The sequence below is a fragment of the Temnothorax nylanderi genome, unplaced genomic scaffold (genome assembly GCF_030848795.1).
Source record: "Temnothorax nylanderi isolate EJ_2023f unplaced genomic scaffold, tnyl_v1.0 TNYL_tig0056_pilon, whole genome shotgun sequence".
In the NCBI taxonomy this organism is placed as follows: Eukaryota; Metazoa; Arthropoda; class Insecta; order Hymenoptera; family Formicidae; genus Temnothorax; species Temnothorax nylanderi.
In genome coordinates this window covers 915741-936807 of record NW_027249118.1, presented here as the reverse complement: position 1 = coordinate 936807, position 21067 = coordinate 915741, and the positions used below count along the sequence as shown (strand labels likewise).

At 33.8% G+C, this 21067-nt stretch overlaps 1 protein-coding gene across 1 annotated transcript in view; it reads right to left on the bottom strand.

Moving 5' to 3' along the window:
• Positions 1–21067, bottom strand: part of LOC139773039 (uncharacterized) — a 291846-nt gene that overhangs the window by 15053 nt on the left and 255726 nt on the right. Inside the window, exons 5-7 of the mRNA XM_071707226.1 lie at positions 15062–15199; positions 4898–5107; positions 4046–4306 (exon numbers count right to left, since the gene is read on the bottom strand). Of these exons, the coding sequence (XP_071563327.1) occupies positions 4046–4306; positions 4898–5107; positions 15062–15199 (609 nt within the window). The remainder of the gene's footprint in view (positions 1–4045; positions 4307–4897; positions 5108–15061; positions 15200–21067) is intronic.

Sequence of the window (21067 nt, the reverse complement as noted above, 5' to 3'; positions counted from 1 at the left end):
TTCTTGCAATTTAAATAATATTTATTATTGTTGCAAGCCTTTTCACATAATTAATATATGTAGCTCATCGTTTATTTCTGATTGTTAAATATGTTTTGTAATACATTTTAACTGTTTTCAATTAAGTTGATTCTATTGCAATATAGTAATACTTATCACTTCAACATAATGGCAGAAAGTTTAAAAATTATTCACGAGTTGTTTTCAGAAAGTACAAAATTTTCTTTCGTTCTATATAATCTATATGTATAATAAATTTTGCGCTTGAGATACGTATTTACTTAAACAAGATTTGCATATTTTAACTGATTTAATTTCACACATACATTGTCAATATCGCAGACTGTAGATAATATATAAATATATTATGTAACAAGGAAGAGAGAAATATAATACTCAATTATAAAGTTATTCTTCAGTTCTATTTTCTCCGATATCAAGAAATTCCTTTCTCAGCAAAAGCAATTTTGAGATAAAGCAAAGCGAGTAGATAACTTATAACAAAAAATGTCATGCACATGCCACATTTTCTCATGCAGTTTCATTTCAAGAGAGCGAAACTCATCTGAACCGATGGATAAAATAAATTGTAAGTTAAAACGAAATTTCTAACGAAGGCGGAGAGGATGCAATCGTGAGATGTTTCTGCTAGCTTTCGATATAGGATGCACTTAGAAGTTGCTCGATAGAAAGAAAACAAATATCAAAAACTCATGATTGGTCTCGTAAGTTACTTCTCGTCTTGAGCAAAAAGAAATGGTCTTCTTCTGGTGTGACACGTAACGAACGACCGCTGCGAAAGTACGGCAAACTAATAATTCAGCTCTTTACGCTTGGGATTATTTGTATCGTTATGTTGATGGATAAAATACATTTTGAAATCTACGAATACGAAAATACGAAGTTTCTAACTAATTGTAAGTTTAATATATCTTTTTTCGCATTTTTCAATTAAAAAACAACACACGATACTTGTTATTAAACAATGACAAATATTGCGTTACGCTATAATTTATAGAACGTTTATAAATCCTCGAAGAGAAAACAGAACTCAATCGGAACTGAAAAAATAAAATATTTTTGGAAAAAATAAAATAATAAGAGAGCAGAATGGGAGAAAAAAAGGGGAAGAAGCGGGAGAGAGGTAAAGATAATACGGCATTATTGGTCTCGAGAGTTGTAACTCTTCCATGTTTCCACGTGAAACAGCATCGTTGCTATCGTCGTGGCACGTACAGAACGAGTTGAAAAACGCTTCGAAGCGAATTTGCGGTTTAATAAGCCGAAGCTTCGCGAGAGCTCGACGTGCTTTACCTGTCTCATGCTTTCTTCTTCTCCTCTTGTTCTTAGCATTTCTTTTTTTTTTTTTTTTTTTTACTTACACGCGCTCTCGTCTTTCCTTTCCAGCTTGTCTTAGAGCTCGTGATAAGTAATCTCCGCAAAACTCCACAAACTACGAATCACATACGTTAACAAAACAGCTAAAGCAACCACGATCAAGTAGCCACAGCGGCTTTTGTTCATGTACAAAGTTTTGATACAACAATAAAGAGATTTTAATAAATGTAATCATTGTCGTCAAATGAATTAACTAATGAGCCTGTTTTGATTGCAAGATCATGTATCATTTTTTGCACCTTTGTTAGAAGCAAATTAGTAAAATTGTTAAAGAAATAAGGATTACGTAAAACATTCGTGCCAAGCGTTTAGTAACTACACAGCAAAATATAATGTCGTAAAGGATAATATAAATTGTTATCGTATATTTATTGCATCTTTTACATAAATGTATGTATCTCGATCAAGGATTTTCAAAAAGCAGAAATTATGCGTTTTTATATCTAGGAAATTGTGTGTGTGCTTAAACATTTCTTATTTCCTTATAGAAATTTTGTGACATTTACCATATAATCGGCAAAAAATCGTTTTATAAAATATTCTTTGGAATAAACTCGCCGGAAATTCTATCTCGATGGTTTAATGGAATTTTTCGTTTTAAACATATAAATACCTAATTTTATTTCCATCTCGCACGTAAGTAACAGTTATTTCGTATTCATGGCAGAATTATTGCGCGCGTAAGCTCAATATAGATATCCCCTAACTCGTTTATATCGTGTTAGCATTAGTATTTTGGAGGATAATCTGATTCAAAATGGAAAATAATGTTTGGACGTTCTGAATCGTTTACCATAAATATGATGGATAAATAAAAATGTAATTTTAATAAAAATAAATTTTAAAATTTATATTGAGATTTTGCATTTTCTTATAAGGTATATATATGTTTAATGTATAAAAATATAATCTAAACAATTGATTCATAATCACATTTATAAATAAAATTTCGTACTTGGTAATATTTATAATTGATTATCTAAAAAGTTTGCACATCTCTAATAATTTGATGGTTTTCTTTATGCGAAAGCTATTTATTTTAATCGAGAATACTAATTAATATTTTGTTTCAATATTTGAAGTTTCATATTATTCTCTGCATAAACATTTTTTTCCAAGATATTGCATTCAATTGGATATATTCAATTTTGACTTTTATTTTAGTGTAAGGTATACTTTTCGTGCTGTAATTCAATTTCATGTTACAGTATTCTAAATAAGAAAATTTTTATGAAATAGATAGCAATTGCTATTTTCCGTAGATATGGCGCGTAGATATAGCTGCCATTTACATTTGCAAAAAAAAAGGAAACTACTAAAACTGAACAACTCAATAGGCGTATCAAGTAGCTTACTATAATTTATAAATATTATCATTGTCTCAGAGAAATTCCGCCTTTTAATATCTCATCGTAATCCTTGGCGCGAAACGACCCAGGCAGCATTCAAAGAGGTGTGCAGCCACACAATTTCGTACTGATTACTGATTAGCCACACATGACACCGTCCGGTATATTTAACTAACTAATATAGCTGCAAATTACCTATTAGCGGGTGTTACAAGCGGCAGATAGGCACGCGATAATCAAATTAACGGAATGGTTAACGTCTCCCTGTATGGAAACTGCACTAACAGGGTTAGACTAACCGCGCAAAGTGCACGCGCGTACGCGCACGTGGACCGTGGACCGTGGACCGTAGACGTCCAAGTTTGTGCGTTTCGATCGGGATGCGTATATGTGCGTGTTGGTGCGCGTGCGATACATGAATGTAACCGAGATACCTACATTCGTGTAACGTAACAATCGTGATATAGCAATCCATGTGTGGAACACGTTCGGAAGTGAGAGAGAATGCATAAGAGGCGGGGCGTTATCCGGAGGGAGAATATTATCGCTTCATTATGCTGAAAGTCCTCGAAGGGTCGATGCGATTACGGTAAACCGAGTAATCGGGCTTTGCAACATGGCAAGCCGGTTACGCGAGTAAAATCCATATTGAAATTGCGGAACAATGCGGAGCTCGGTTCAATGCGCGATTGACCGAGCACTACTATATACTCTTTCTCTTTTTCTCTTTATTAGCTTATACTACCTTACTATCTTATCTTTGTGCGTGGTGTGTAATTTTATGAAGCCTCATGATGTAAATTACATAGAGAAATCTTATTTTTGCAGATATGGATATAATTTGTATTCAAATCTAACTATGACATGGACGATGTGATCGATACATACTGATACGATTGTAAGTTTGACTTATACGAGATAAGAGTTATTTTCTATAATTAACAAATGTTATCCCGACACAATAGGACATTATGAAAATTGTTAGCATACAAGATCATGTAAATCGACTTATGCGGATGCATTACTTCGATTTCTCTGCGGAAAGAAAGGTTTCGTCATCATCAAATTACATTTTTGTTATTTAGTTAGACTGTACATCGCTATTGTTTCTCTCTTTTTCTTCTGAACGAAAAAATTGATGGGAATTATCACAAACTTTGTACGCACAATTAATTTCAGAGAGATCGGCGATGTTGTAGTTTGGAAAATGTCGCGCTAAGCTACCACCTAAGCCGAGGTGGGACAACGAAATGCAAGCTGATGGCCGCAAATGGGCGCTTGTACCGAAACTCACGAACCTGTGTAAGCTGCTCCGTTGCTGCCTCGGTCGCCAGTCTGGCCAGGCCCTCTTCGTACCTTTCCAGAGCCGTCAGTCGTAGCAGCAAGTTTTGCAGCAGCGCTGAAACTTCCTGCCTGGCCGCGGCGTCAACCGCTGCGACTTTCTGCGTGATGGACCTAACGTGACCCATCACCCTCTCATCCCGGAAGTCATACGGAAATGTTTCCGTCCATTCCGCTAGCAGCTGTACCAGCCGCGGCACGAAACGATGCAATCGTTCCTGGAATACGTACTGATACTTAATCGTTTTACAATGACGAAGGTGATTTTTTGTTCCATGGAGCAAAATGTCTTTCGGAATGTGAATAAAGTGATGAGAACGAGATTAGAGTATTGATATCATTAAGAGACTATTGGAGCGATTTGTGAACGAGAAATATAGCAGCAATTAGTTTCGAAACAATACCGTTATACATATAGGATTATATGTACATATAATATACATATATATATATATATATATATACAACCTATTTGAAAATGCTTTAATAGGTACTCGCAATTCGATTTTGAAAGAAAAGGATTTTAATAATTTTACAATTTACTAAAAAATTGTAAGATAAAAGAAAACTGTTTATTTTATTCGAATGTAAAGTAGTAGAAGAGGAGAGAGGAGATTGAGAAGAACTATATGAAATTTCTTGTGTTTATATTTTCCGTGGAAGAATAGATCGAGAAGGTGGAAGGAAAATACGACCAGATATAAAGATGCATGACTTTGCGATGAAACAATAATACGCGGCCTTCGCGAATGCGTGATGTCAGTAGAGAGCTTCGTGTCATTTCGCAGATGAGAAGTATTGATGCTCACCTTACCGCCCTCTCCATTCAGATTCTGCTGATGCTCGCAGAGAGCGCAAACCTCACCCAACAGCTCGTGTGGTTTGATGAAGAGCCTGGCGCTCAGCAAAAAGGCAAAGAGATACGCTCGATCGGGATAATATTCCTCCGTAGGCACCATATGCTGTACTAACGCCTCGAGTGAGCCTGAGACGAGGTTGCCATCTCGGTACACCAAAGCCTGAAACAGTATACGGGTTAGCTTGGGTATATACCATGTTTGGGAATAACGCCATGTTGCGAATTTAGCATATTATTTGTAGTAGATTCGGTATAATAATGATTAACTTACAAATAATATAATTCAGAAAATAACAATATTTTAAATAATATTTTAAAACATTTAAAAATTTTGAAATATTCTAAATTTTTTAAATGATATTCCTGCCTTCAAATTTTCTATCAATATAAAGATCTATTTTTCAGCAGAATAAGATCTTAAAAATATATTCTTGGAAAATTACAACTGGAGCAATAAAAGCAATTTTTATATTCCACTATCAGTTATCTTTAATAGTTTTCAAGTTATCATCAAGTTATCTAAAAAGGCTTAGGATATTCCACAATACTCGCACTTTCTCTATATAATATAAATTATTTACACGATATTTATATAGATACACGTTACAAGTTGGCAATGCATAATTCCGGAACTTTTTGAATTTTTTCCATTGTGCAATTGTGCATTATTCTCGGTACACGGGACTTTCACGAGTAGATACGTGCGTGGAATGTAGAATTTGCTTGGTAGGTACTGTCGAACGCCTCCGCGGAACGCGCTTTTGAGTTAGCTCGTTTCAAAGTTGGCGAATGCTAAATCTGCGCATCATCAAAGTTGCACTCACAGCCGAGGTAAGCTCTAACAAGCTGTCGGGTGTTCAAATTGGATTCCAACTTAAACTTATCGCGTCTTAATGCGACATTGACAAGGTAATATTTCCGCCATGAACGACCGTTCAAGTTCTTGGCGCATCCGATTACCTCAGTAATTGACAATATCATTCCGGAAATGCACATATAAATTTATGCTTTACATGTGACAGATAAGTGAACAAAAATATTATGGATATGTTTAATATACTACCGTGTGTAATCTTATCAATAATTGGTCAATTGTGTGGTTAATGAGATGATTATCAAATATTTCATAAGCGTAACCAATAATTGCAATTACCATAATTGATAAAGAGAGAGAGAGAGAGAGAGAGAGAGAGAGAGAGAGAGAGAGAGAGAGAGAGAGAGAGAGAGAGAGAGAGAGAGAGAGAGAGAGAGAGAGAGAGAGAGAGAGAGAGAGAGAGAGAGAGAGAGAGAGAGAGAGAGAGAGAGAGAGAAAGAAAAAGAGTCTTCCTTCTCTATACAATTACATTTTTCTTCATATTGCAGGTATGTGTTTTTATTTTTGCATATTTCTCTCATAGCAATGTGTTTTGAAAATATTCTAACTGGCAATGAGTAACTGATATAAACTTGTATGATCCACAAGAAGGATTTAAATAGCTTAAGCTTAACTTCCGTTAATGCAACATCGACGAGATAACGTTCTCACCTCAACTCGCGAGCAGTGTAGAAACTTTCAACGCCATCAACAGTAGGTTGGGATATACGAGTTAATGCGAAAGTGTGAAAATCTACCTCAACCGCACATGTACTGCGCTATTCTAAATTTCTCTCTCTCTCTCTCTCTCTCGCTCTCTCTCTCTCTCTTGCTCTGTCTCTCTCTTTGAAGCTCTTTAACTGATTAAAAATAATTTGATTGACTCAATAATACATATGTTTTTGAAGTTTGTTTAGCTCAAAACATTTTCAACAACGCACGTATTCGCTAGAATTTCTTTGCTGTAAAAGCATTGTGTAATATCCTCGGAAGAAAAGAAGGTAAAACTACTCTCACATGTTCTCTTTTTAATATTTCAGAAACTTGCAGATTATCATATTTGCATTTAAAAAATTTAAATAAAATTTTTAGATTAACGAATAATGAAACATTTTTTTAGACATTTTTTTCAGACTAGTTCTTACAATTTAGGAGTTAATAATATAGTGTATTAGTATTCTTTTGTTAAATTTTATAAACGCCGTTGTGCCAGCTGTAAAGACGTAAATATTATTTAAAATCTTTATTCACAATCTTTTTCTAATAAATGTTACTAACTGCTTTGGCTTTAACTACAACTTTGTTATGTGGTATTTTATGATGGTGGATGAATATTGTTCGACTAGGACTTTACATGGCTTTGAGAAGTTTCCGTTCAATTAGTTTATTGAAACGGAGGGCGGGAGGTCGTAACGGTACTATTACGAAGTTTCCGCAGGTCGTAAAGCGTTTCCATCCGTGCCACCTATTTTCCAGTAACTGCAAGTAACAAAGTGAATACTCTAGTGTTGTTCTCGGTTTCTCTTTTCTCTGTTCTCAATTCAGGTTATGTTTGTTTTCAGAAAGAAATTAAACTACGTAATCTCTTTAAGCAACTTCAACATCAAGTAATAAAGTTATTTCTTTCTTTTTGTTTTTACAAATTATGTTGTAATTAATGACAATCTATGTTATATGAGAAATTAAAAATTATTGCAGTTATCTACATTTTTATCTGTGTCTTATTGCTTGTTATTTTCTTTTTCTCTTTCTTTTTTTAATGCGAATACGTACGTTTGTGTTATCTTTTGACATTTAATATTCAGATACTCTGCTATTTTTTTTGCATAATAGATTTTCGTTTTCCTATTCTCCTCCTTATTCTCTTCAGAAAATATGACGATGAAAACATAATAATAATTTTGATTATTTGATGATTAGAAAAATTCCTGGAAAAATCTCTCAATAATTAAGTATGCATCGTATAAGAAGATGACGCAATTAAGTAGCAACTTATCAAAAAGCCGTGGATGAAAGGTTTTACGTGAGGAAAAGCAGACATGATAAAAAGTTAAGTAGAGCACTTCTCTTAAAATGGCGACGCTGTTCTCGTGAAGACTAATCGTAAGACTGATGAAAAATTAGAAGACCAAAAAGGACGGAATAAAGTTTCTCGTAGGTTTTTTTTTATAGAAACTTTAACTCAATTTTATTTAAAAAAAAAAAAATAATAATAATTCTTGAGGCCATGCGGGACAGAAATGCAAAAGCCTAAGGAACAAAGAGTGGGAACATTTTGCAAGCGGAATTAATCAGACGAAAAAACGAGAAAAACGCACGGAACCATGAGAGGCTCTTTTGTACTTTGAATAAAGCTTTTAACATCTGTAATACAATTTTGCTCACTTTATGTGGCTTATTAATAAGATGAGGAAATGTATGAAATGTGGTACTTATTGAAAAACGCGGTGTCGAAAGCATGTATGAGAAGTAATTATTCAAATTAATTAAACTCTTATAAAACTATTTATATAATCGTAAGTTTTTCGACAACTAAATTTTAGTAATGCTCATAGCATTATTATAAAAATTATATAAATATGATCTCGCCAGCGATTATTCGAAGTATCTTCAAAGGAAATTAACAAAACAGGAATTTGAATATTTAAACACACGATGTCTGTTTTATTTCTCAATGAGTGACAAAAGAAAGATGATACTTGTATCGTATGAATCACAGAGTACATAAGGTATAAAGATATAACTCAGGAAGAATCATGTAATTAGTAACGTAATACATAAATCAACAAGCGGAAAAATTGAATATCTTAACAAAATAAGTAAAATAAAATTTTACTAATAACAGGGTTAACGACAAATATAATTGATTAAATTTTTTCATAAACTACATATATAGCAAATAAATAATATAATATCACAATCTATATAAAAAGATGTAGACATATCGTTAATTTAAAACTTTGAATTAATAACCTTTAAATAGTTCAAAGCGCAAGTACAAGTTAAATTTATGTAAACTGATGTAAACTGATGTGCACACGTGCGCGAAAGAAAAAAAAGAATGTTATTAATTTTAATAAAAATACATAAAAGTGAATAAAATTGATAATAAGAGTAATAAGCCATTTAATTATTATTCGTGTTTTCTCAGAAATTAAATATCGTATTAAAAAAAATTAATTCTGTAGAAGAATCAGAAGAAAAAATTCGTCCGAAGAATTTGCACAAGTGATGGTGTTATACACGTCGAAACAAAAGAATTACCAAGCTCATTGATTTTTTCGAGCCAGGAAAATGTTGAAATAATACAAACAGGACGATGAAACGAGGACGAGTTTATAAATGGCTTACTTCTTTGATTTATGATTCAAGCATATTACTTGCAACAAAAGCTTTGTCTCCCTGGCAATGTAACATTCTTCTTATCCAAGATCTGGATATCCTGGGATTATGTGAGCGTTACGAAGCGTATTTAGCATAGTATTACATCGCTGAAACGTTATCCCTTGCAGTGACTGCAGAATGTAAACCATCTTATGGAATAATCCGATAGTCTCAAGACGAAGGACTCGAAATAGTTGGAAGCTCCATCGATCAAAAGAAAGGGAACATGATCTTATTCTGCAGAAATTGTTGTGAGATGATTCCCTATCGTAATAGCTGATTTTCAATCCAAAATATAAAAAGATGTTCTATGTTTTACAAACTAAAGCGTGACCATCTTAATAAAAATAGTTTTTAATAAATGTGGCAGTTTTGAATCAGACAATATCACATGCATGTGTTTTTGCACAGCTTTAACGGTGAAAGAACTTTTCGTAGATCTACGTCATCTATGTCACAAATTTACATTATATTATGTGCACACACAATTGTCATATTTTTATTTTCTCTCTCTCCTAAAAACTTAGTGTTCCGCTTTTCGTCATTTATTCTTGCCTTAATTAAAAATATCTTCTTCATCTATATATTTATCGCTCCTATCAATCAAATGTTACCGCGTTATAATGCTTGTAATTCGCACGTGCACGCTCTCCAGCGCTTGAAGAGTTTAATAAAGCGGATTCGCGGCCACTTGTGAATGCAAGTATGAAACGTTTTACCAACGTTTTTCGTGATATAGGCGAAGAAAAATGCATAATGCTGGGCAGATAGAAAATAACGGAGGAGGCAGAGGGAAGAGTTGTGAATTCAAAGTCCCCGTGCTACGGTTTCTTTATTATACCGCGCGCTGGGCCTTCTTTTTTTTCTCCCATCCTTTTCATTTTTCATCCGCCACATATTCTTTTCTCGCTTCGACAAATGCGCTTCTACTTGCTTCGACTATAGGGGCCAGCTGTGGTTTTTATGTATTCAACTTAAGGTAGTTAGTCCGTAAACTCATTTTCTTGGAAACCTCATAAAATTTGAACAGTATATTGATGTAAACACGATTTACACACTTGTGCAATTAGAAAAAAATTGACCGCACCGAAGCTGAGACAATTGAAATCAAAGTTAGTACTTTTTACATGTATCACAGGTACGAAAACGGCTTCCGATACCACGTTTCTAATTGTAGCGATCAAACTACTCTGGCAACTTTTATGAAAAACAAGAAGACGATAGAAGAGACTTGTAAAAATATACTTACGAAAATACAAGACCTTTGACTGTTTAGTTTCGAAGTAATTCTATAAAGTGAACCTAATCTAGTAGCACACATTAGTGTCTATATACATCTACATATGAGATTCTTACACACACATGCATAACGCGGTCAATCCCAGCCAAATACTATATATCATTTGTCTATCATTAACTTTTTGACAGTATTGTCACGGACTAACTACCTTTAAAACGTTTGACACTTCTTTTATCGTTACGTCAAGCACTTATATAACCGCATTTTTCGACTGTTTTCAGAAACATATGAATTAAGAAATATGTCACTTTTTATAAATATAAAATTTTATAAAACAAGCAATGTTGAAATAGAACAGTTTATATTTTGATAGACAAATTAATTTGCCGATATTCTGACATATTTTGGCCAAAAAACTGCACTTATAAAATAAAGCGTTATAAAAATTAAATATATTTTTAAGTTTTACATTTTCTTTTTCTAGAGTTGTAAAAAAATTAGTTTTGTCTTAAGAATTTTTAAAAGACAAGAAAAACTAAAGAAAAAAAATTATATCTATAATCTACAATCAAAAGAATATCGATACTTGTTGTTACTGATCCAAATATTAAGTTTATCACTTTATATATGCCACTGTTGATTGCGTTTTTACACAGTACTCTGAATGCTCATTAGTCCACAGTTGCGGAACTCTTAGTTAAAAAAATGTCTCGACGCAAGCAGAGTAAGAAGCACTCTTCCCCACAACTCGGTTCTTTTATTACGCGACATTAACGCTCGTCGCAGATGGCTCGGGAGAAATTAAAGAAATTTGCATAATCACAATACTCCGCGTATTGTTACTCGCAACTTCAGCCAGACATTTCACTAATCTACCTTTTAATTAAGCAAATATGCGAGCGCCGGAACAATTCGCATTAGCAGATGTATTGTACGCATCTTCATAAGATTCCTCGACTTTGCCTACACGAATATAACAAACAATGATAATTTCTCTTCCTTTCCTGTCCTTATTTTCTCCCAGAGTTAAAGTGAAATCGGAAGAAAATATGCGTGCAAAACTTAAAAAAACCACGTATTTACGAATAATTGTTCCACTTATTGTTGGATACAACTTTAGCGATAATGCTCGTTTTTTGTGAGAGATTTCGAGATTAGTATAACCTGGGGTAAGACAGAAAATAAATTGGCGGCATAATGGCAACGGGATTGGTTTCTTTGCTGCAGAGAATTGCTACAAGACACGCAGGATAGATCTTTACGCTCGTGATTCGTCTGTGTCGTCCCTAAATGCGCTCACGAGATCTGTCGATCGAGAAAAAGAGCAAAAAAGTTTCGATTTAAAAGACGACTAACTTTAGAAACATTAATTCTTTTTTAGAAAATCATCACTCATAACTATTAAAGACAGCATTTTCTGTCTGTGCACGTTGATGTGTAAAATAATAGCTTACATTAGAAAACTTTACGGTCATATACGTTATTCAAAAGTGATTTCTCGCGTCTTGTTCTAACTGTAACTCAACTTTATATAATTTAGTTAATGATCGCAATACGTTTACCACATTCCATAAGAATAATGCAAGAAATTAACATTTGGTGAACAGTGAAGTGAATCAGAGCGTGCTTCGCAAAATGGCTAAACGCTAAAAACAAAGAATAGCATATACGCGTTTTCCGCTTTTTTTTATTCTCGCGAAAAGATTCGGATTGCAATTACGAAATTAGTCCTTCTCTGAATAAGATTCACAAGCTGTAGCGGATCGAAACAAAAGGCAGCTATGCTGTTTCCAAATGTTAGAAATTATTTCTTATTAGTAATTTTCTGCTTTCTTAACTATGACTATTCTGAAAAAACATTTTTATACAATACATAAAAAATAATAATATTCTATATTTCTACACTTATAGAAAATATTTTAATATTTTTATAATTGAAATATAGACGTGTAAAATATCTAAATATCAATTATAACTCTTTTCTTCTTTTTAAATTTTGCGCGTATAGGGTTTTATTTTAAGTACATATCTACGTGGTAATATTGTGTATCGTGTTTGTTTGTTTGTTTACTTGAAAAAGAGCATAAAGAAAAACGCATTGCGATTTTTGAATGCTACATGTTAGGTATATCGACATGAGAATATACGAGATATAAATATTGTAGATCTCAGTATACCGCGTTTCCAATTTCACTTCTGTCATATTCATGCAGAGATGAATACGCAAATACGGAAAGATGGCCACGAGAGGCGAGACGCTTCAATATATTGGAACATTCAGAAAACAGAACAACGAGTCGCAGTAAGCGCAATAAAACGCGCGCAACTTCATCTGGCCTGCCGTCCCACCGAAACTCGTATCCCACCATTCCCACCGCTTTTCGATTATAAACTGCTAGACGAGCGCAGCAAACGACGTAAGCATTGTCGATTTTGCTGGCGCGTGTAAAGTGTAAATCGACAGGCACCGAAAAAATTGCAAAAAATCCGATCGAGGTAGAAAAGAGGAAAGGCACGGAGAAAATGGGGAAAGCGATGAAAAAATTGTTGACGCCTATCGTAGCGCCGACATTTCGGGCCGAACAATCACGGTAGGCGTGAGCTTTTGCGGAAATATCCGTTTGATGAAAATACCCATAAAGCCAGAGGAGTAATATCGATCTGGCAATCTATTTAGATTTTGCAAAGATAGCTTCGTTATTTATGTATATACGTTACGTTTAAAAAAATTCTTTAAAAAACAAAAAAACATTAGCTATTCGCTCTAATACATAATATTCCAGATTCCTTAGAATGGTTCTTTTGGTATAATAATAATTAAAAATTAAAATTTTGCAAAATTGAGAGAGGGATATCAAAATTACGGCGAATATTGAAATAATTGTTTAGAAAAATTATTTGACATTATGATAAAGATACACTGAGAGAAATGTTTTGTTGAAACTACCAAATTTTGTTACAGTAACAAAAATGTTTTGTTGAAACAACCAAAATTAACCAAAATTTTGTTACAGTAACAAAATTTTGGTTGTTTCAACAAAACTTTCTTCAGCATTTCTCTCAGTGTACTTTTATGTAAATATTTTATTTGCAATATTGTAGTTAATATATATATATTAACATAATAAAATAAGAAATATTATTTTAGAAAAAACAAATATACCTAATAATAATAATAGTGATGTATCGAGGAAATTCCACGTATGTATATCGTTAGATCGCAGAATCCGCGGATGACCAGTCGATTCTATCTCTATTCGCACCCCTTTTGTCCGACGTTCGCCCATGGATTTCAACCCTCATCCAGTCTTTACTGCCTATCCGTATCCCTCTGCTTTTCGGAACTCGGTGAAGCGGGTGGAGGGACGCAGATAACGGTTTTAATTCCGTACGAATGGATCGACGTGCGAAAAAACGGCAGGGGGAATCGTCGGAGAGGCGGATTGATGGACTGCCGGGAACAATGGTTAACTTCGGAAGTAATCGCTTAATTCCTGAGTTCCAGCTAGCTCCTACTGTCTGGTTAGATCCCGTATTGCATACTTTCCGGAATCTTGCTGTTTCCCTTTCCTATTCCCTTTTAACTTATGCACGCGAGAACGTAGTATTTTTTAATCCTCTCACGCACGGGGGGATTATTTCTTCCCTTATGACAAAAACTGAGCAAGAAACTCATCCAGACTACATTTAATATCATCACTACCAACGCGTGATTTCGCTTTTATTAACGTAACGCTTTTGTTATCTGATGTAAATTCAGGAAGAATTTCTATTATCTTTTATTAATCTTAGTAAAACCCAAGATTCATAAATTTAATAGCAAAATATGTGCAGAGCGTGTCTGCACGTATAATGCTAAATAAAATTTTGCAATTTGTAATAGAGCTTTCGTGAACAACGTACAAGTCGAGAGTAAACGATGATTTCCCATGACATGTCGGTACGAGTTCTTTTTACTCTTTTTCTTTATTCGCTCTGACTGGTCCCGCAATCCCTACCTGGTGCATGGCAATAAAGGGGTCCGCTCAAACTTAAACTCAAGTAGAACGAAATAAACAATAGTATCAAGCACAGCGAATAGCCGCTTTGTTGGTCGGTTCTTTTGCCATGATAAAACTTTTGTCGCGGTGGCACACTTGTGAGAAACTTTTCCGAGTTATCGACAAAGGAAGGAAACAGTTTGTTCCACTTTCATTTCGTTACTGGACGATGGCGTTTTGCCTGCTGAAACTCATTAACCTAACTACCTAACCGAACAATTAAAGATACTTGTCAAATCAAGTTTTAGAAACACAAAGAGTTGTAACCATTGCAACATCAACATCTAGTGTACTTAGCATTATAAAAAAGTTTGAATAATTATGTAATTCTGGTTATTGCACAAAGAATTGTACGCACAATTTATTAAATGCGCAAAGTATTTTCTTGAACCCCGTAATTTGAATTTTGTTCAATTTTTATGGGTTATTTTAACGGGTAATTATATATACTTGATGTATGATTTTGAATAATATTTCGATCATATAATATATAGATAATAAAAACATTTAATTTATTTAACAAATTACGAATATGTAAAATTAAAATTAAAATTATACATGTATGTATATCTATATAACTATGAATTGTACACTTACAAGCTCTGTATCTATGCCAGCACCATCCCGAATGTTTTCATGATCGACACCAGCACCATTGACCATTCCAGCGCTTGAGCCGGTACCACTTGCGCTTGCTTTTCCACTAGCCCCACCAGCTGGTGTTTGTGGTAAGCTCTGAAAAATAAAGAGATTTATTTTTCAACTCGAATCTCTCAATATTGGAAAATATTAATTTGTTGGACGTGTCATTTATATATTATTGAAGCAAGTAAGATAAAAGTTACATATATACTGAAAATATTCGTTATATCATCGACGAGATACTGTTAAAGACCGACAACGACAACCCTGGGTAAATTTTCATCATCACCAAAGAGGCCCCAGGCCCCATGCAGGCCCCATGCAGGCCCCATGCAGGCCCCAGGCAGAGGCCCGGCGGTAATTGAAGAGTGCTGACCTCACATTATCAACCGTTTGCTCGTCGGTGGTTAGGGGTTAGGTTAGGTCAGTTATGTGTATTCACTTGAAAATAATTGTATTGCTGCAATGAGTGAGATCTATCCAGGAATTTATATCGCCATTGGGAGCTCGATAACACGACAGTGCCCGATTTGTTTCCCACCGAAATCTGTGCTGAAATCTCGTCTCAATTTCACCTCAGCAAGATTCTTCCTTTTATTCGTAACGTCTTGAAGCTTTTCTCGAACTCGAACTCTTCCTTGCGGCGCGGGCGCGGGCGGCGTTCTATGGCAAACGAAACGAAACTGCGTCTTGCCACGAGCGCTGGCTTTTACGAGGAGGATTAGATGGTGTAAAGGATGGTCGTAAAGGGAAATTCCGCCGAACGTATTTGCCTCGATCGTCCTGGTCGGGGCGAGAAAAATAGCCGCCAAGACAAAGCAATTTGTATGTGCACTGGGGAAATGTACGCGCGACAACATTACCTATGTGGACAGACAGAGAGAGAGAGAGAGAGAGAGAGAGAGAGAGAGAGAGAGAGAGAGAGAGAGAGAGAGAGAGAGAGACAAACTTTGCCTATTCTACATTAATGGAAGTCTCCCTAGTCCCTACTCGACGGTTTTCTCAACGAAAGGATTACGACGCGGTCTTTAAATCAATTTCGCCAACGTGATAGAACTCTTCGAGTTTCCGACATCAGGATTGATCGCCTGCCATCCGCGTCGACCGCGTCCTGGATAAGGGCGAAACATTGCAAAAACTTTCACTTAGCATTCAGTCGATGCACGTTCTCAGTGACAAGTAATAATTTTTGAATAATCACCCAGGCGTGTCTCTCTCGTGAGGCAAAATATATGGTATTGTTTCCTAAGTAAGATTGATTCACAATTCACATTTTGAACCGCGACTATCCATCCAAAAATTCGTTGACATGTTAAGGTATGACTCTCACATTTCAATTTTCGGAATTTCAAATTCAGAATTTTGATAACTTCCTTTATAAATATTTCAATAAATTAAATATACTAAAAATAAAAAAGATTGGTTTCTTCGAAGATTTTAAGAATAAGAAAAAAATTATATTTAACAGAAGAACAAAACCTTAATTTTAAAATAAAACGGTTAAAATAATGGTAAAATATATATCGATCGCATTTTATATTCTGAAAGTCAAAGTAGCAAGTGTTAACAAGAAAAAACAGAAGTCTATTCTTCGTCAAAGTAATTCTTATATTAAAATTAATATGCTTTTAAGATCAAACTCGCTAAACCCTACGTTCTATTGAAATAATGTTATATGGTATTCTAATGGCGCAGGCCGCAGAGTGTCTTTGTACGCGCTGAAGTCTGAAGTACGGATCACGAGTAAAACAGGCAGATCGCGAATAAAACAGGGAATAAGGGAACATTTTTCGTCTGCAGACGAGCTCTGGAGGTGAGATCGACTAGGAGAGATTCGACTTAAAGGTAGCTAGTGTCTCCAGCACCCTTCGATTTTATTTCCTGTCGACATCGTCATGTTTCGTGTATTGGTAATAGCGCAAAGTGCTCTTCTCGAAGTAATAGCGGCTCGAAGACGACCCTTTAAGCGACGTTCAGCACTTTACGACCGCTCTTTATAAGGACACCTTACTCTCTTCTCTGAAGCGCGCACGTACGCCACCGTTCCTCTCACCTTGCACCACCTTTCCGAACACTTCCGAACCGATTCGCTTCCGTGCGGCTCGAAGAAAAAAATAGCTAAAGTGTGTGCGAGGCAGAAATTCTCTCGAGAGGCAGTCGCTGCGACCGCAGCATTTTTATTTTCATAGCCGATAGAACGGTGATTAAAGGGAAAGTAATTCCCGTCTCTTGATCGATTTTGTGGATGCAATATATAGGCGTTCTCGTTAGACTCTGTAATAAGTTTTGGACTGTCAGTTCAATTTTAACTAAATTTCCTTATAGTTTTATATTGTCTTATAAAAAGTTAAATTTCGTGCGCGTTAAACCTGATGTAAAGCACGTTCTATTTATAATCTAATATTTTGTATTTATATTTTTTACACTTTTTTGCGTCGCTTCATCATTTATATACTGTTATATTTTAACTTTCATAATTGGTATTCAATAGAATAATAAGTAAAAAAAGTAATTTTTATTTTTTAATTAATATCAATAATCTTATAAACCGAAAATATAAATCCTCTGCACACAGAATGTGTTGTAATAATTTTAGATTTTTAGCTTTATGATGTTAGATTATATGTATACCCCTGCTCTATTAAACTGAATTGCTTCATATAAGATTTAAATAATTTCTGCAAGTAATTACAACGGTATCTTTCAATTCTTTTCACTATTTTCCAATCACAATTTCACATTTTCACATTTTCTCAATTTTTTATCTAATTTCTATCTTTTGGTGCACAATTTTTGAATTTTCCAGGAAAACCTTTTTATATAAGGTATAATGAAGGCAGGTCCTTCGCGACATTTTGTATCGGCGCAAATCATTTCGCTCGTGCCAGTTTTATCGATGAGCAAAGAGCGGAAGGGTAAAGAAGGATAGTGCTTCGTACAATCACCGGTACGCCCTAGAATTCTTCTAAAACTGAATTTCTTCCCAAAGACCGTAAAGTGCACCATAAAAGAGCAACTAACGCAGTTCCGAGAATTCGTGAGTAGTTGAAAATGCAAGGAAGACTTCTGCGAAATAAAATGCAGCGCGAACAGATGGACAAAGGATTTCGATATCCAAAGAGAATAGCTTGGTGAATAGTCAATTGGGTTTCGCATTTAATTAAAGATAGTAAAAAATAATGAAAAAGTAGGTAGTAATAAAAGTTTGCGATACATTATTAATCGTGATTTATGATATTCATGAATAAGAGAAAACTATGAGGATACTTCATCATCGTCCATAATAGTCCGGAAGTAAAAAAAAATTATCATTCTTTCTCAACTATACTTGTGCTACTTCGTTTCTAATTCGTTTTCACTCATGTGAAAGTACGTTTTATAAATAATTCTTCTTAAGGCCAAATACGTTTTATTTTTATATATAAATACAGGCAGTGTACGATCATATTAATAAAAAAATGTATTAAATTGTCAGTTATATGTGTATATATATATATATATATATATTATATATAATTCTCTTAATTTATATAAATCTAAGTAATCATTTTATCATAAAAGTATATCAAAACCAGAGTCCGACGTTTGCTATTAAATTATTTATAATTATGTATAATAAATTATAATTATTTGTATTTATGTAGATATATATAAATTACAAGATTCGTAATTAAAAATCAAATCGTTGATCTTAAGAAAAAAATTATTTATAAACAATTATCTACTTGACAAAGAATTAAATAATTCTTACATGTTATATATACTTAAAAAATGTTTTTTTTATATGCGCTATTGTATAATACTCCATAAATGTCATAATTCAATTGTTTATTATTCACAATTATGCAAATTTTTAATCTGTTAATCTATAAACACTCATCTATACATATCTTATAATGTCTCAATGTCTGATTATTGGTTGACTTGAACTACTGTGCACGAATGTCTTAAAGCAATCCTCTTTTCAGAATATTTCTGTGTACAATATTAATTTATTATATATATATATAATTCCTCATACATATGTATGTGTATGTATAAAAAGAATGTGAATTTTAGTAGTAAATTATGAAATGAGGAATACTCTTATGTCATTTTGTGATAAACATTAAATTATATGTAAAGATTGTCTATACATTCATGCAATAAGAATAAAATAAACGACATCTCTCTCTCTCGTTAAGTTAAAAGATGTTTGCGTATTATATCCACAGTATATAGGTATCTATTTTATAGGTCTGTAAGTATTGTACAAAGCATCTTATTGTTGGAAAGAATTTTGAGATTGAAAATGCTATGAATTTTACATCCTGACATTTTCTTCTTCGGCAGAATAAAGCACGGGTTTTCGTCATATATTTTCTAAGAGTATACGCACGAGTTTTCGTAGTGAGGTGACATGCACGTAGAAATGGTTAATTTATCATACGTCATAAATCTCGTTTTTATTGTTTTAGACGGTTCAATATTTGGCGCGAATGAGAAGGCGGTGCCGTAAATCTCGTTTACGTCACGAGCTGTGGAACGCATATACAAGAGATGCATCGCATTTTATTTCGTGCACATAAACTCAGCCTTATTTTGACTGGAAGTGTTTTTATTCATTAAATAACGAGGTAAACATTGAAAAACAAAAAGTGAAAGGAGCGCACAGAATGACTTTGGAAAATGCGACAATATTGATTATTTAATATACCGAAGTGTTTAAGCTAGGATATTTTGTATGCTTTGTCAAGACTCGTTTTCGTAAACCTGGTTCAAAAGGCTTTATCATGACAGGAAGTGAAGAAGGTGGGTGCGCGAACTGCGCGCGTACTCGCGAAAGCACCGAGGATACTGACAAAAGACGTGAAGGTGCTACCAGCTACAGTAAAAGCGAGTAAAACGTAAGGCAGTGTAGAAAGTGCAGAGAGGAAGAGCGATATTACAGAGTCGGAATGCTTGGCTGTTATTACTCGAGAAACTCGGGAATTTCTCCATTATTTAAGGAAGCCCAATACGTGCTCTGACAAAAGGTAAAATATTTCGCTTATAATGCAGAATAGTCGAACAAATATTATATATTACGATTAAATGATAAACCTAATAAGAAATCAGAGTCAGTGAAAAAAAGAAACGTATAGTTAGACTTTGGCCAACCGGCCAAATTGATTGAGTATATAAAGTTATTGCAGGTTTTTCTGCCAATATCCAAAGAATAAATGGAAACCAAATATCTATATTATATATTACTAATGTCGTTTTATATATAACGTCGAATATATTATTTTTTCCTCGAAACGAATAATATAAACGTTAAATTATATAAACGAGATGTCAGTTTTAAAATTTAGTTTTGAAGTATTATTAAGATGCTGTTTATAAATAATGACGCATAAATAATATATGTATAATAAAAATAAGATATGTATGTATATATATATATATATTTCGAGTAATTATTATATAGAAACATATTTATGCTGTCTGACGATTATGCAATCATGCGTATTGATTTTTTAATAATAAATAATAAATTAAATAAATTTATATTAATTCAGTTTTTGGCATCAGAGATTCACAGTTGTAAAAGCTTTGAAAACTTACTAATGTCTAATGTTAGTCACTATTTGTTTATATTTACAATAGACATAAAACTGTTTGGTCATAAAATGCTAATTAGCATTTTCGATGAATTTCTCTTCATACTTTTTATTCATATTTATTCACATATTTAGATTTACTTATTTCTCTTGAAATATTTATAATCGCGGCGTACAATGTTGAAGAATTTATCTCGATTTGTATTTGAGCTCGATTAATGTAACACTTTATTTTTCAGAAAAGAGACGATATCTGCATTCTTCTATTATATTATTAACGGTAATGGTCTGTAAAGCTCGCGCCACATAAATATTTAATGTTGTCGACTTAGAGACTGGAATAAAGGACTGGAGTAACTTCAGAGTTACATAATTTTAG